The 13,842-nt window shown below is 42.1% G+C and overlaps 1 protein-coding gene across 1 annotated transcript in view; it reads left to right on the top strand.

Moving 5' to 3' along the window:
* The window catches only part of LOC147799964 (uncharacterized), a 78,396-nt gene that overhangs the window by 35,753 nt on the left and 28,801 nt on the right, over positions 1-13,842 (top strand). Inside the window, exons 7-18 of the mRNA XM_087148733.1 lie at positions 1,219-1,341; positions 3,478-3,558; positions 6,613-6,778; positions 7,546-7,664; positions 7,971-8,182; positions 8,981-9,143; positions 9,404-9,574; positions 10,561-10,665; positions 11,254-11,376; positions 12,179-12,370; positions 12,912-13,067; positions 13,273-13,354. Coding sequence (XP_087004859.1) covers positions 1,219-1,341; positions 3,478-3,558; positions 6,613-6,778; positions 7,546-7,664; positions 7,971-8,182; positions 8,981-9,143; positions 9,404-9,574; positions 10,561-10,665; positions 11,254-11,376; positions 12,179-12,370; positions 12,912-13,067; positions 13,273-13,354 — 1,693 coding nt within the window. The remainder of the gene's footprint in view (positions 1-1,218; positions 1,342-3,477; positions 3,559-6,612; positions 6,779-7,545; positions 7,665-7,970; positions 8,183-8,980; positions 9,144-9,403; positions 9,575-10,560; positions 10,666-11,253; positions 11,377-12,178; positions 12,371-12,911; positions 13,068-13,272; positions 13,355-13,842) is intronic.

Here is a 13,842-nt window from a genome sequence, read left to right on the forward strand (position 1 = left end):
ACCGGATAAACGTGGACATGTCCATGTAATTGTGGTTGCCATTACTTGTACACGTACGGTATTGACTTCCACTGTCACAGTAAACATTTCTTCGGACTGGGTACAAAGCTTGGAAAGAGATAAACCCTTCCAATACGTGATTGAAATATACACTGTAATTTGATCCAATCATTTGGAAAATTGTTCCTTTTTTTTCCATTGGGATTTGATTGGATCTTTGTCGTGCCGAGAAACCAAACCAAAAGGAGCAATGACTATGGAAAAAAGAAGAAGAAAGTACATGTACCTGCCAAACAAGGCAAGACCTTAAAGAAATCCAGACTGGTGTGCACGCCATGTGATGGCCTGAGGGTAATTACGCAGACAGTTTACACCGCCAATCTCGAGGTGCATTGTGCAATCCCTTTTCCCCTCGCTATCCCCACTTCACTTTGCGACACGCCAACGAGAGTCGACAGCTCACGGATAGGGCTTAGCCCTGTTTGGGTGTCGCCTGCCGGAAGCTTATCTCTTCCATTGTCTCTGCAAATTGAAGAGCTGGCGAGGGAAGTGCAAACTAAGGGATGGGGAAGGGGGCAGGTTCTCATCTCCTCAAGCCTTGAAGGAAATTCAGGGCTTAGAGGGTTAACGGTGACGGGTGGTCCTGGCCATCCATTGGGACAAGCAGCCGGCATTACTGAGAACAACCATGACTGAAGCTGTGCAGTTCCTGGCACTGTTTAATGACAATGCAATCACCAATGTCTCCCACCACTGTGCTATCTCTGTGTGGATGTGAAAGCAAAATGTATTTCCCACAGTCAATTTCCCTCTGTTTTCCTTGAATAACTACACCATGGGAAATGTGTAGCTCTAAATTTACACAGCAGTAAACTTGCACATCTTGTGCTCTTTGGGTCAGATCTACATGTACTTGTACTTTGGTTACACTAACAGTATTTTTTACAAGGGTTCTACACAGTCTGCAAATTTCAAAATTCATTTGTACTGTTAGCGTGGAAGACAAGTTGGACCGCACATTTAGGTGCCCCCGTAGTTTGTTCTAGATTTTTGAACTGAAGACAAGTCTACACCTGTAATTGTCAGTTCAGTGAGATGCTTCCATTATCAGCATTTTGAAATCGTTGAATGTCTCAGATGACGGCACAAAGCTGGTTCTACATAACTCCTTGTGTTTGTCAGTGACAGTGGATTATATATTTCTTCCATCTCTGCCAGGTTTTTGGCGTTGGTGTCCCCAATCCTTACAGATTAAGGCCCTTCGTGGGGGCCAAGGTCCCCATCAACACCAGCTACTCCCCGCTCATCACCATGCACAACCCCTACAGTTCGGGGCTCATGGTAAGTAAGGCAGACAAAGCAAACTACTCAGGTGTGCAACTTGTCCTCTGATCAGCCGATTTCCTCGTGTTTCACTTTATATTCGTGCCATTGAAAAAACATGTCGAAAAAAACACTGTACAAAGTCTTGTAAAGATTACCATTTCCTCATTTTTTTGTCGAAGTCCAAGTTGCATGCCTAAACTACCGCTTCAGATGAGCACTGTGGAAAGTTGCTGGGGCAATCCCCTCACCAGCCCAGCTTAAACTTGAGAAGTTATTTGTTGCAGTCGGGAGTATTTTGATGTACACTTGAAAATGTTTTATGTTGTTGGCACAAGAACCTCAAACGTTTGGAAAGGAAGAGTAGACAGTAGTTGCTTTACAACAAAATCTGCTCTACCTGACATGAGTTGCCTGTATTGAAGACTACTTCATGCTTGCTTGAAGAATGGCATCCATGTTCTCACTTATCTGAACGTCCATGCACCCAAGTGCAGTGACACTGTGTAAGTGTGATGACACGCTCATCGGGCCTCGGCATTAATTTTTTTTAAACTGCCTGTCCATCGGGCAAGTAGCACTGAAAATTCACTTGCCCAAAGTAAGATTTTTATACTTGTCCAAACCCTGGTTTAGTTGCTCATTGCTGCGTGGGGACAGTAAGTTCCTTCCTCCAACCAATCACCATTGATGACATTGCCACGCCACAATACTACATGAATATACTTCTCGCCAACGTGTGCAGGACTCTGATATATCATTCATACAAGTTCGGGCACCGGTTATTGCTTAACCACTCAACAATTTTGCTTGGTGTTATATACATGTATGCAAAAAGTACACACACAAGTACTGGGCAAAATTCACTCATGTTGACGTCACCATCACAGCCTCATGTAAAATCAACCTCGTTCCCACGGATACAATGCTGCCACGCCATGTCTTGTGTGATTTAACCCCCGGTACTTTATGATTTAAATATCCCACTATTTGGGATATTTAAATTAGGACAGTTGTCAAGGCGTTACTCGCAAAGCAGACTTACGTGTGCATGAACGTGCAGGCGAATACGTGGGCGCGAGCATGTAGCATTTGAAATACACACTTTATGTTCATCCTGAATAGACAGTCAGCATCATTTTTGACTGCTCCATGACCAGGGGCTAGTGAAGGAACACGCACCCAGCCCATGGAGACGAGGTTGATGTAAAACAGTCGTCGAGCTTGCGGACATCAAAGCTCCACTGCACCGCGCATGCATTAATAACCAATGAGGTTTGGTACCCAGACACAAGGGTATTTTACAGTTTATTTGTGTACGCGTTTTCCCTTGTGTGGTAAATGTACAGCGTGCTTAATAAATGCGATTTTGTACATGCACATAATGATGCCAAAAATCACTGTAGACTGCACAGCTGTTTACTTTTTACCGTTGTTTATAAGCTTTCGTGAAGAGGAAAATAACCAATCAAAGGTCAATTTGCTGACTGCTATTCTTGACCCCGAAAAACTGACACTTTTTTTAAGTAAAAAGTACCTGTCCATTGGGCAATTTGTCCTTAATTTTTACTTGCCCGAAAGAAGAAATTACTTGTCACGGGCAATCAGACAACCGTTAATGTCGAGGCCTGACGCTCATGGTGTTTGAGTAAGGGAACGTTTCATAATTACAGAAGGTGGTATTTACTGTGGTACCGCTGTATTTTTGCGGTACCAGCATTAAGCCCTTTCAGGTAACTAGTGCAGTGCCGCCAAAAAAAAAAACAGCGGTACCGCAGTAAATACCGCTTTCAACAATTATGAAACGCTCCCTAAGGAAATTTGGGGGATTCAGAAGAAGACGGTATAAATCACAGGAATAAACCCAGCCTTCTCTCTGTTGGCATCGAACACACACTGCTGTTATACATATTGCGTAATGTAGAATATGTTTATTCGTGTACATTTTACATTTTACGTGTACAGTGTACATAGGACACTAATCAATGCACAGTGAGTTAGATTACTTTAACACTGATCCTCCACCACTATGCTACTTTTTAAAATTAAATTTCAAAGAGAGTATTTCTCTTGGTTATTTCTGTTACTTACACCCTCGTGTGTTTGTACGTTGACGTCCCTGACATTGATGTCCTCTTTTTTACATTTTAACAGGTGACAGAAATGTACTCCAGCGGTGGTGAGTTACACCTAGAGTTACCCACAGGGTCACAAGATGCCCCACAGAACCTATGGGTGAGTGGCGGAAAGCTGTTTTTTTTGAGCTTCTGGAGTACATGTAGTCATTACTCTTTAATATCTTCAGTTGAAAGCCTTTCTTGGAACAGCAGCTTCAATCCTCCAAAATCTTCCAAAACTGCCTGGAGGATTTTGAAGGATTGAGGATGGTTAGGGTTATATAATAAAATGGGACCAATTCAGCCTACAGCTGGGAGATCATCTCTGCTGGGGAACATTTCAATCAGTCATATTGGCTTGCCATGCTCAAACATTGATCGGCATTCCGAAAACTTAAAAGTATAATGTTTTGCAGAGGTCATTTTACTGACACTTGTTTTTCTTGGTTTCTTTTGAGTCCCCCCATTAAGTATTTAAATCAAATAAACACTCTCAATATGAGTAAACAGGTTCACAGCTTCAAGGAAATAAATCAACTTGACCATTCTTTTTTAACTTTTAAAAATTTGATATATTGTCTGTCATGCCCTCAAGACATCAAAATGTTGACACTTTCTAATTTGAGGTGCAGGATGCATTAGTACATTGCGTCTCTTTGATCTGAATGCTTGTAGCGAATAAAGGCAGACTTTTTTTCCCCTGGGAAACAAGTCCCTTGATGCAATCATTTGATGCCAGGGATTTATTTTTCTGCACCTGGAAACAAGTGTAATGGAGTCATTTATTATTGATTGTGAAAAGGAGAGAAATAGAAGGCCACAAATACAGGAATACGTCTGATTTGAATGCATCAGATGTCCTGATTAATAGATGAAAAGTGATATCGTGCTCTCATCATCACTGCACACCGTAAGTCTCTCCTAATTGACTGGCCGATTGCACTGACATGTGGTGTGACAATGCCAGGTGGCTTATCAGTCAGATGTGAGAGGCATTCGATGCAGTCACACAAACCTAATGGGGTGCTCTTGCAGCCTCAGAATTCTTCTGTACAGATGTATCTGTGCCGCTGAAACTGGTACTCTTCACATTTTGGAGGTTCTTGGGCAAAGAGGGACCTCGGGGAGCTCATGTGGCTGTTAAAGTATGGGCATGTTGGTTTGTTGTGTTCATACATGTAGTTGGTAAGAGCCTTGGTCTAGAACTGTATAGTCTCATTCGTTCTCGGCTTTGGGCCAAGTCCAGTTGGGAATTGTGTTATACACACGTACATGTAGGTGCATCAAGTGGTCACATGAGCTGCCAGTGCTTTCCAGAGCCATTTTAAGAGCAGAAAATGAGCCGTTGATTCACATTAATGCATCAAAATGCGTTACACTTTGTGCCAGGATCAGACCTGTGAAATGTGCATGTACATGTACACACATCATGCAGAGAGCCCATGCGTGGCATTACACAGGCTGGCATCAGTAGAAACTTTTTTGCAGATCTTCCAGGATGGCAGAGTCCTTTAATAAATGCTTTTGAGTTGGGGTCCCTGATAAGCAGTGATGGATCCTGAGGATTCTGCTGTGGGATGATAGTCCAATCTGGACTAAATGATGACATGTTCAACATTTGGCACAAGTCATCCAAGTGCCTAAGCTTATTTATGAGACTCAGCCGTTACTCGGTCCAGTCCTAAATTCAAATTGATAAGTTTTTGGGTTTACTTTGTTTTAAACCTTGGTTGGTTTGGGTTTGTTTCAATGTCTTCCATAACATACCAGTACATTTAACCTGTCCAGTTTGCAATCCTCAAAAGCTCAATGCAATGTTTTCCCAGGGTTAGGACTATTGGCATCATCACTGTACATGCGCAGATAAAGGCCAGTTAATAGGTTCTTTCCACAGGACTGTAAGGATTTTTAAAAATACATTTATTTTTGCGAGGAAATGTCTGAATTTTACTTGTATGCATTCATTGAAATAAGAAAGGTGACCCCATCCAATGGAATGAGTGGCAAGTCGATAAAACTACTGAGTTCAAATGAGTTAAGATGGAAATTGCATTTAGATGCCATTCCTCTGTTTCCAAAGGTAACCCTCCTATGCAAAGATGTCCTATCAGTCCAAATCAGTCAAATGACCCCCAGTGGAAGGAATTCTTGACTGTGACCGTTATAGGGAGGATTGAAGTTTAGCACAGAGTCATACATGTACCCTTAGATGAAGTACAAGCCAACGTTTGAGCCTTGTACCAATTCAGGACAGCATGTGCACCGTACGGCATGTGACATGATGGACTACCCAGTCCTGTGCAAAAGACTTCTTTGTGCAGAGCAACTGTGTTTAATTTGTCGGGTGCATGTTAAAACCATTTAATGAATCATGCGCACAAAAAGTTGGCGACTACTTTTGTGACTTCTGACCCATACACCAACAATATTCAAGGCCCTGACACTTTGAGGGATGGTTTACTGCTAATACACATGTACGTGTACATGTAGGCTTGCACGGCTCACATGACGGAGTTTCATTTGTTCACTCCTATCAAATTTGGTATGTGAAAATTATATTGAACTTGGAGGACTCAGAACTGTTGGAGCTAATCTGGAATTGATGGTTTTTCATTTACCCTAACCCTAACCTTGAATTTTCCAGCTTGTTGGTGATTCATGACTGTTAAGGTCAACAAACTGTAACTTCTATGTGCTTTTTACTGGGAACCTTCCTGAAAACGTCTGACTCTCTACCATTCAGGAAATCAGACAGCAATACAAAGAGTTTCTAACATTCAAGGGACATCAAGCCCCTTGTAAAGTTATATAAAATATTGGTGGTGTCTATGGCCCAGGATTTTACCTCGTTGATGGGAACAATTTCTCTTGCTGTGAAAGTGGAGACTGAGTTGTGGGCACAATAATGTGTGCCCATAATGTTTTTGGTCCCCACAGCATCTGTGTTTCAACACATGTCCCCACAGCTGTGGAACAAGTATTTGTGTTTCACCGGGGTATCTCGAATCCTGCAGAATCTTGCCAAAATCGTCAGGTATATGTAAATTTTGTAGGATCTGGGAGGGTTAAGGTCAGTGGAACTCCCCCCCGCATCGTCAATTCCAGTTTTCCTAGGTGGGATGTTCCCACAAACAATTTCAATTCTGTTGACCTGTTTCATTGCCGATATCAGGAGATTCCACCCTACACAACGCGGTCTGTCATGAGGGCAAGCTTTACTGGTCGGGTGGAGAGTAACCACACGGCGTTTATCCGAATCAAGACCAACCACTCCAAGCGTCTTGACGATGAGGAAAATGAATTACTCATGTTGCCGGTTGAGGTGGAAGTGTCGTCAGGTGAGTGTGGAAATCTTTGCCCTTAAACAGTCTAAATGGTGAGACTTGCATTCTATAGAAATTCTCTGAAGTGTTGTCAGGCGATCTGGCCCTTAACTTCTGAAGATCTCTCGAAGGGAGCAGACTTCATGGAGGAATTGTAGATGTGCTTAAACATAAAAAGATCAGGATGGACACGTTGTAGATGTGCACCGGTTGGTGCACATGGAGTAGTAGAGACTAGTTTTTGACTGAATGTGTACAGTTCCGTTGCCTCATATTTGAGAGGAACTCACCTGAGTGCCAAATTGCTGCATCAGTAAGACTTGTGGTTTGTTGTTTTTATTGCCATGGGCGTAGTTATGGTGTACGTTTTATCAAATACCAAATTTATCCCTGAATGCCAGGGTAGACATACATTGTACATTGTCTACATTGACTGTGCCGCCCCTACCCCTTGTTGTCATTACATGGGTGCTGCAATTTTTAATCAATCTTTTTGTGGTCAACTTGCATTGATCCTCCTCCCTGGGTGTCTGCCATCTCCAAAGAGCTGTAGTCAGCAGGATTAGCTACATGTATGTGGACCTGTCTGCTGGGAGAAGACCTAGCTGAAAATAAGTGTCAGGGGGTGCACCATATTGTGGATGCCTCCTGTTAGTTTAGCTCCTAGGGAGGCGTTAGCGATAGTTTTGCCATGAAGTGGGATTAAAATTGCCACGTATTTTACAGACAGGTAGATAAGGTTTCGAGGCAAAACTAAACTCTTCCTTCTTTTCCTGTTGCAGCTCCTGGAATATATTCCTCTTTAGAGATGTTAGACTTTGGAACGTTGAGATCGTTAGATTCACCCAAGACACTCCCTTTATATCTAATTAACACAAGCCCGAAAAGTGTTCAGATATTGGTAAGTACCTGTGTTACATAGTAATAAAAATCGCAAGTGAGAACTGCTCTTCAAAACAAGTGTCTTTTTATTATTCTGAGTTCTTAATAGTTACCGGTAGCTAATTTTTGTGGCATTTCCATTTTGAACATGATGAACTGGTCTGGGATATTGCCATAGTGTAAATGCTTGTGTCTGTTTTTATTGAGACCAATATACCATATGATACAAAAACCTAAAATTGTCGTGTAATCAGTCTTGAATATGGTATGCTGAGGCTTTTGGACAGCATTCTTAGTGCGCATTGGCTGATGTTTACACTTGCAGAGCATCACGTCGATGCGCGTCAACAACGCGCTGACGATAGACTTCAAGCCGTTGGTCCTGAAACCCTCGGACACCCACACCAAGGTGGCTGAGGTCACGTTCCACCCCCTCAAGGCCAACACCTCCCGCCTGTGGTCGGGCAAACTCATCGTCAAAACCAAGGATAAAAACATCAAGTTACAGATCCCCTACCAGGCACATGTTTTACAAGGGTGAGTCCGAGCAGCCAGTGAAACTTTGTCTCACGCACCCTTGGACAGCCAACACGGCGTACTCCTCCCTGAGGTCAGGCATTACCATGCAATAGATTAAAATTTTTAATGAACTAAATACCCTTCAATCTATTGTGTGGTAATGCCTGACCTCAGGTCTGCCTTAGAATGTACTGAGTATGCAGTCCTTACAGCACTGCATGAGTGAACCGCAGAGGTGAATATTATATTTTATATTCCCTGACACGAATATCTGCAAACATGCAAAGTATTGTCTCTGAAATTATCACTACTCCTCTGTGAAATTTTCATTTATTTTCAGATTTTATTGTTCGGAGTTGAGGCAGACTAAATATTTTGTCGTCAATGTGTGACTCAAACTTAATAAAATGAGTTGCTCATCGCCAAAGCCAGTTACGGGTCAACAGATCTTAGTGAATTTTGCCACAAAGTAACCCAGAAGGAACTCAGGAAATGTTTCACCCAACTAGTGTCCATTTTTGTGAGAATGCCAAACTGAATGACACATCAAAGCAAAGAGCTCAGTTCACACTTCCTTATTGCAAACAAAATTGCTGAAATAACAGCCTCGTGTCTCCTTTTGCGGGGATCTAGTCACATACATATTAATACACAAAATTTACAGGAGTGGGTCTTGAGCATGCAAAGTCTGTGTCACCCCTTTTCCATGTACTAAGCCGTCTGGCTCTATGACAAGACGGCATTGGGTAATTAAGGTGCATCTCCACATGAACCTACTGAAGTCTAACATCCTTACCACTTTTTCTGTTGTTGCAGGACCCTCAGTAGTGATCAACAGAGCAAATTATTCTACCTAACCCCAACACTAGTAGAATCCGCCGAGACGGTAGTCAGACCAGTAGCGCTTACAAACTATTTTAACTTTACACTGGTCATTCATCAAGTTAGCTTTCCGGAGGACGTCAAAAATATTTTTAAGGTAAGGCTATTTTTCTGATTTTGGTGAATTTGGGGAACAAAGATGACAATTTTCTATGTTACCAAAGGAGTTGCTTACCCCACAAATGCGTTTGGTGGTGACACATTTCGCTTTACTTTAAGCAGTTACCAAACAAGATGCCATATGATGTATACAGCCTAGGCTGGTTCCCTGCTGCTACTTGATAAGCAAGACATGTTGTTGAGCATTTTTCGGCAAAGCAGCCTCATATAATTTGCCTCTGTTTATGTCAATTGCAGGTGACTGGTTTCAATGAAGCCCTCATTATCCAACCTCAAACGACGGATTCCTCCCTTTCTATCGTCTTTTCCCCAAACACATCAACAACATCGCTACAGACATTCCTGCGGCTTGGCAGCAATGCTTCGGTGTTCTCCATGGGAATTCACGTCTACACCGGGAAACTAAAGGTACATGCCGAAGCCAGGCAATACGTCTTATGCATATTTATGAGGGGACTTTGACGTCTTATTGGTCAAGTCTTTAAATGTGGATGTCTGGTGAAGATGCCTGCACTTGAAAGCAGGTGGTTGTTGGTTCGAATCCTGCCCACTATGCCCAATGTTTTAGCCTACAGAATATTTGTAGCATTTGTTATAATCCAGAGTGGAACATATTCTTTATAAAATACAGAAGCTGCCAAAAATGTTTTACTGACTACAGCGACCTGAAAAATACAAGTCTCAAACGTCAGAAGGCATAACGCTTCGGCCCTAGCCAACTCTTCCACAGCGCCGGTGAAAGATGGTGCTAGGGTTGACATTTTGGGCCCTCTGACTCTTGAGATTTCAAACTTTCACCAAAATTTTCTATGTCTTTGTGCACTACAAATTATTTTGAAATGCTCTTTAGCAACAATATTATTTTCAAATTCTGTTGGTTCTGACCTGTTTCTTTTTGGTATTGGAAACCACATACATTTTCAAGTTCTTCCAATTACATTTAAGAAGTAGCCAAGTGAATATGTTTTATTTATTCAATGAACTGAGTTTGCCCGTCTGAAAGAATGGTGAAACTTGAATTGCGCATAGAAAGCTTCAACATAGTCCCACACTTGAGTTGCTACTCTGTGTGCAAAGACAGCAGCTGCCCACGTACATGTATACATCTACATTTGTGTCATTAGAAACCTTGGAAATGATATCTGAATAGCTCAATCTAATTCCGTAGGGTGATGAAAAGGTATTCCACATTGTGTTCACTGTGAATCGCTTTGTTCAGGCCACAGTCCTTGTCCTGTGTTCATTTCTCCTGATCAGGTGTTGAATTTCAAGACGTTCACTCGGGTATTGAATTTTACGCTGCCAGACTCCCAAGCAGAAGTCATTTGATACTTAATAAAAATTTCCCATCTTTGTTCTACCCATCCTGTGCTTTTTTTTCCTGCCAAATGCAGTACTCCGTACACAGCGTTGACGATAAAAACATTGACTTGGGTGTCATGAGTGTAGGGGACCATCGCAGCATGCTCATTACTTTAGTCAACACCAACCCCATAGATGTGAGTATGCGCCACGCTGCTGTATTCAGTGATGCCGTAGTGTATTGTCTCAACTGTAGACAAAAATTGCTCTCTGATATTATGAATTTGTAGTGTTTTGCAATTGGGCTTGTGTGTTAAAACAACGTGAAATAGATAGATCCTCAAAATTACAGGTTTTTTTTCTTGGAATTGTGAAGAAATAATGTGCTGTTGATTTACTACAAAGTGACAGATTTTAAGAATGTAGATTTCTTTAAATGGAGTGTTTTTTGTCATTGGTTACATTTTTGACCCAATGTCATGGATTCTGCGTTAGCAAATTCTGTATTTAAGGCCTGAAATTCTGCTAACAGCTGGCAGAGAAACTCGGTGTTAGCTTCGGAAGTTCATGTATAAAAGCCTGTTGCACGGCAAGTGAGCATGTGCTTAAGCCAAAATACCATGATCTAAGCCCAAAAATGTAATTTTAACCCAGAATGTTATGCTTTGCGACAATTTCTTGCTAGCAGTCAGCAGGGCCTTGAAACTGGATCTGCGCTTCTTTCTTTTCAATCAATTCGATCAATTTCAATCTTTCACATTGTGGGTTTTTTTTTGTGTGCCCAGGTACCCATTCAATCTTTCAGCTGCAATCTGGACGATTGCGAGGCTCAGGTCCTGGGTGTGGAGCCGGGGGAAGGCAAACTCCTCACCAAGCAACACGACGCCTTCAGCATTAGAAGAAAATCGGTGAGTGTGAGCGCTGTGCCCAGGCGAGCCCTACAGGCAGTGACAGAGAGATGCTGGCTGATCCTTGAAGGCCATCTGTGTTCATATCGCTGTTTTCTAATGGTCCCCAATACGTTTCATTTGGGGCATTTGTTGTAGGGGCACAGAACTGACTCGGCAGTAAGAAATTGTACTTACCACTGCACATATGATGGAATAGAAGAATTGAGCACGACACAGTGTTCGCAAGCTGTATCGTTGCCAGGTATGAAAAAAAGCAGCCTGTCTTGTTCACATGATCTAAAGGCAGGTAATTTCATGTAAGAAAGTAAAGTCCTGTCTTGTTCACATGATCTAAAGGCAGATAATTTCATGTGAGAAAGTAAAGTCGGCTTGCCTCGTTTCAGACAATGAGTTGAATCACAGGCCACGTGATGTGCAGGTGGTGGGATAATATTGTGTAATTTTCTGAAAACATTCAGTCGCCGCTTAAGAATGATTCTCAAACTTTCTTTAACATGTGGGTCATTCCATGAGGTTGGGGCACAGTTTGTGACGATGTCAAGTGTTAATGAACGGCTATTTCCCTGCATGTGAATTCCAAATTGACATTGTTATGCATATTGCAAGGACTAATACTGAGGTGTGTGTTATTTTTGCGGAGTAAATGATCTACTCTACAGGTCATGACAGGTGGTAAAAGTTACCGATGTAACAAGGACACCGTCACAAATTGTGCCCCAACCTCATGGAATGATCCATGTGACAGATTTTCCTAAATCACATCACAAGTGATCTTGATGATTTTGCCCCCATTCCTCAGTTGGTGATAAATGAGCACCATTTTGCAGTCTTGAGGCTGGAAGTGAAGGCTCCACTCACCGAGGGGCAGTTCCTGGGTAGCGTGGTGATAGAAACTCCCCATGAGCGTGTGTCCATCTCAGCCAAGCTCCGCACAGTGGAAGGGTGTCTGGGTGTCAAGCCCGAGCATGTCATCTTCAGGCCAGCCTTTCCGGTATGTTGGTCAACCCCTGCCCCCAGATTTTTTTCATGTTTGCTACATGAAGTGCTGAAAATTTTTGGAGGACACCTCAAGACCATTCGTAGCAAACTAAGTACGTTCATAATTCCTTATATGCAAAACATTTTGTGCACATTTTGTCAAAAATGATCGTGTGAACTCAGTATTACTCGCTTGAAGAAGAAGTGATGCCCTTGTGAGCAGACAACTCAGCGCCCATTTCTGCGCAGTGACTATACTGTTGTTTGTAGATTCATAAACTTCAGTACTTCATATTGAGCCTGAGATGTGATTGGCTACCTCCTGTTATGAACTACATAACATGACTGTGTTGTTGTTTTGTTTTTGATTTACTTAACACACCAAGAGAGGTACATGTACCAAGTAATTACAAACCATGTAGTTGTTAACAGAGTTTCAGTAGTAGTTTGATATGAAGTCTCAGTCAGGATCACAGCTGTTCAATTAATTTCAACTATGGTTGTGATGTTAGAGTTGGGGTAAATGTAAACGCAATATTTCTGCATTTATGTAGGGCACCACGCAGTCAGTCAGCCTGATGCTGGTTAACAGTTTCAGTCATCGCATGAAGTTAGAAAGCATTCTGCCCGACCCTCCGGACAAGAGGTTCTACTATCGACTGCCCAAGAAAACACCTGTCGTCGAGATTGAGCCACACAGGAAACAAAAAGTGAGTATCTGCTCTGTTTACAGCTGACAGAGGGCGGTGTTGTCCCTCGTATTAAGAGCAAGATCTGAAAAGAGTGAAATGTGCACACTGTCTTTTGCCACTTCTGTGGATTCTTTTTTTTTTTTAGTTTTTGTGCTGTTGCAATTGCACACGAGTGATAGTTGCACAGGTTGACTCTTAACTCCTCTAACTTTCCAACCGACAGGTTGGGAGAATTGTTTTTGATCCCAAGGCAGCGTGCGGAGAGGACGATTCTTGTTACGTAGGATTATCCACTCAATCTCTTGGTAGGCACATGTCTTTTGTTGGTAAATGCTTTTGAGAGTGTGCATTGTTCATAATTTTGATGATGATAAAAATTTAATAGTCCATCTGTAAAAAGCAGCAGCCAGTAGACATAACTTGATATGAATAAGGTTGATCTTTAACCATTTTTTTTTTTTTGGAGCAAGGAGAATTGACCCCAAATGGGAGTGAAACCTGTCACTTGTGAAAGGTTGTGGGGATGACTTAAGGCATTTGGAATCCAACGACACTTGGTCTCATTTTCCTTACATGAACTCCCTCCACTAAGTTAAAAAGAAGATGTTCAATAAGCCTGGATGTCAGAGTCTTAATTTCATGCTACGCTGCAACTCACTCAACTAAACTAAGCAGCCCCAGGGCAAAATTCCTGGGACCTAATGTTCAGCCGAAGGGAATACTGTTTTTTTGGTTTTTAATCCATAATTTGAGTTTATGATGCTTGCAATCTCACAGTCACTCAAACTAATTG

Source organism: Acanthaster planci, linkage group LG02, assembly GCF_054643075.1.
Source record: "Acanthaster planci isolate LZ-2023a linkage group LG02, COTS_SCS, whole genome shotgun sequence".
In the NCBI taxonomy this organism is placed as follows: domain Eukaryota; kingdom Metazoa; phylum Echinodermata; class Asteroidea; order Valvatida; family Acanthasteridae; genus Acanthaster; species Acanthaster planci.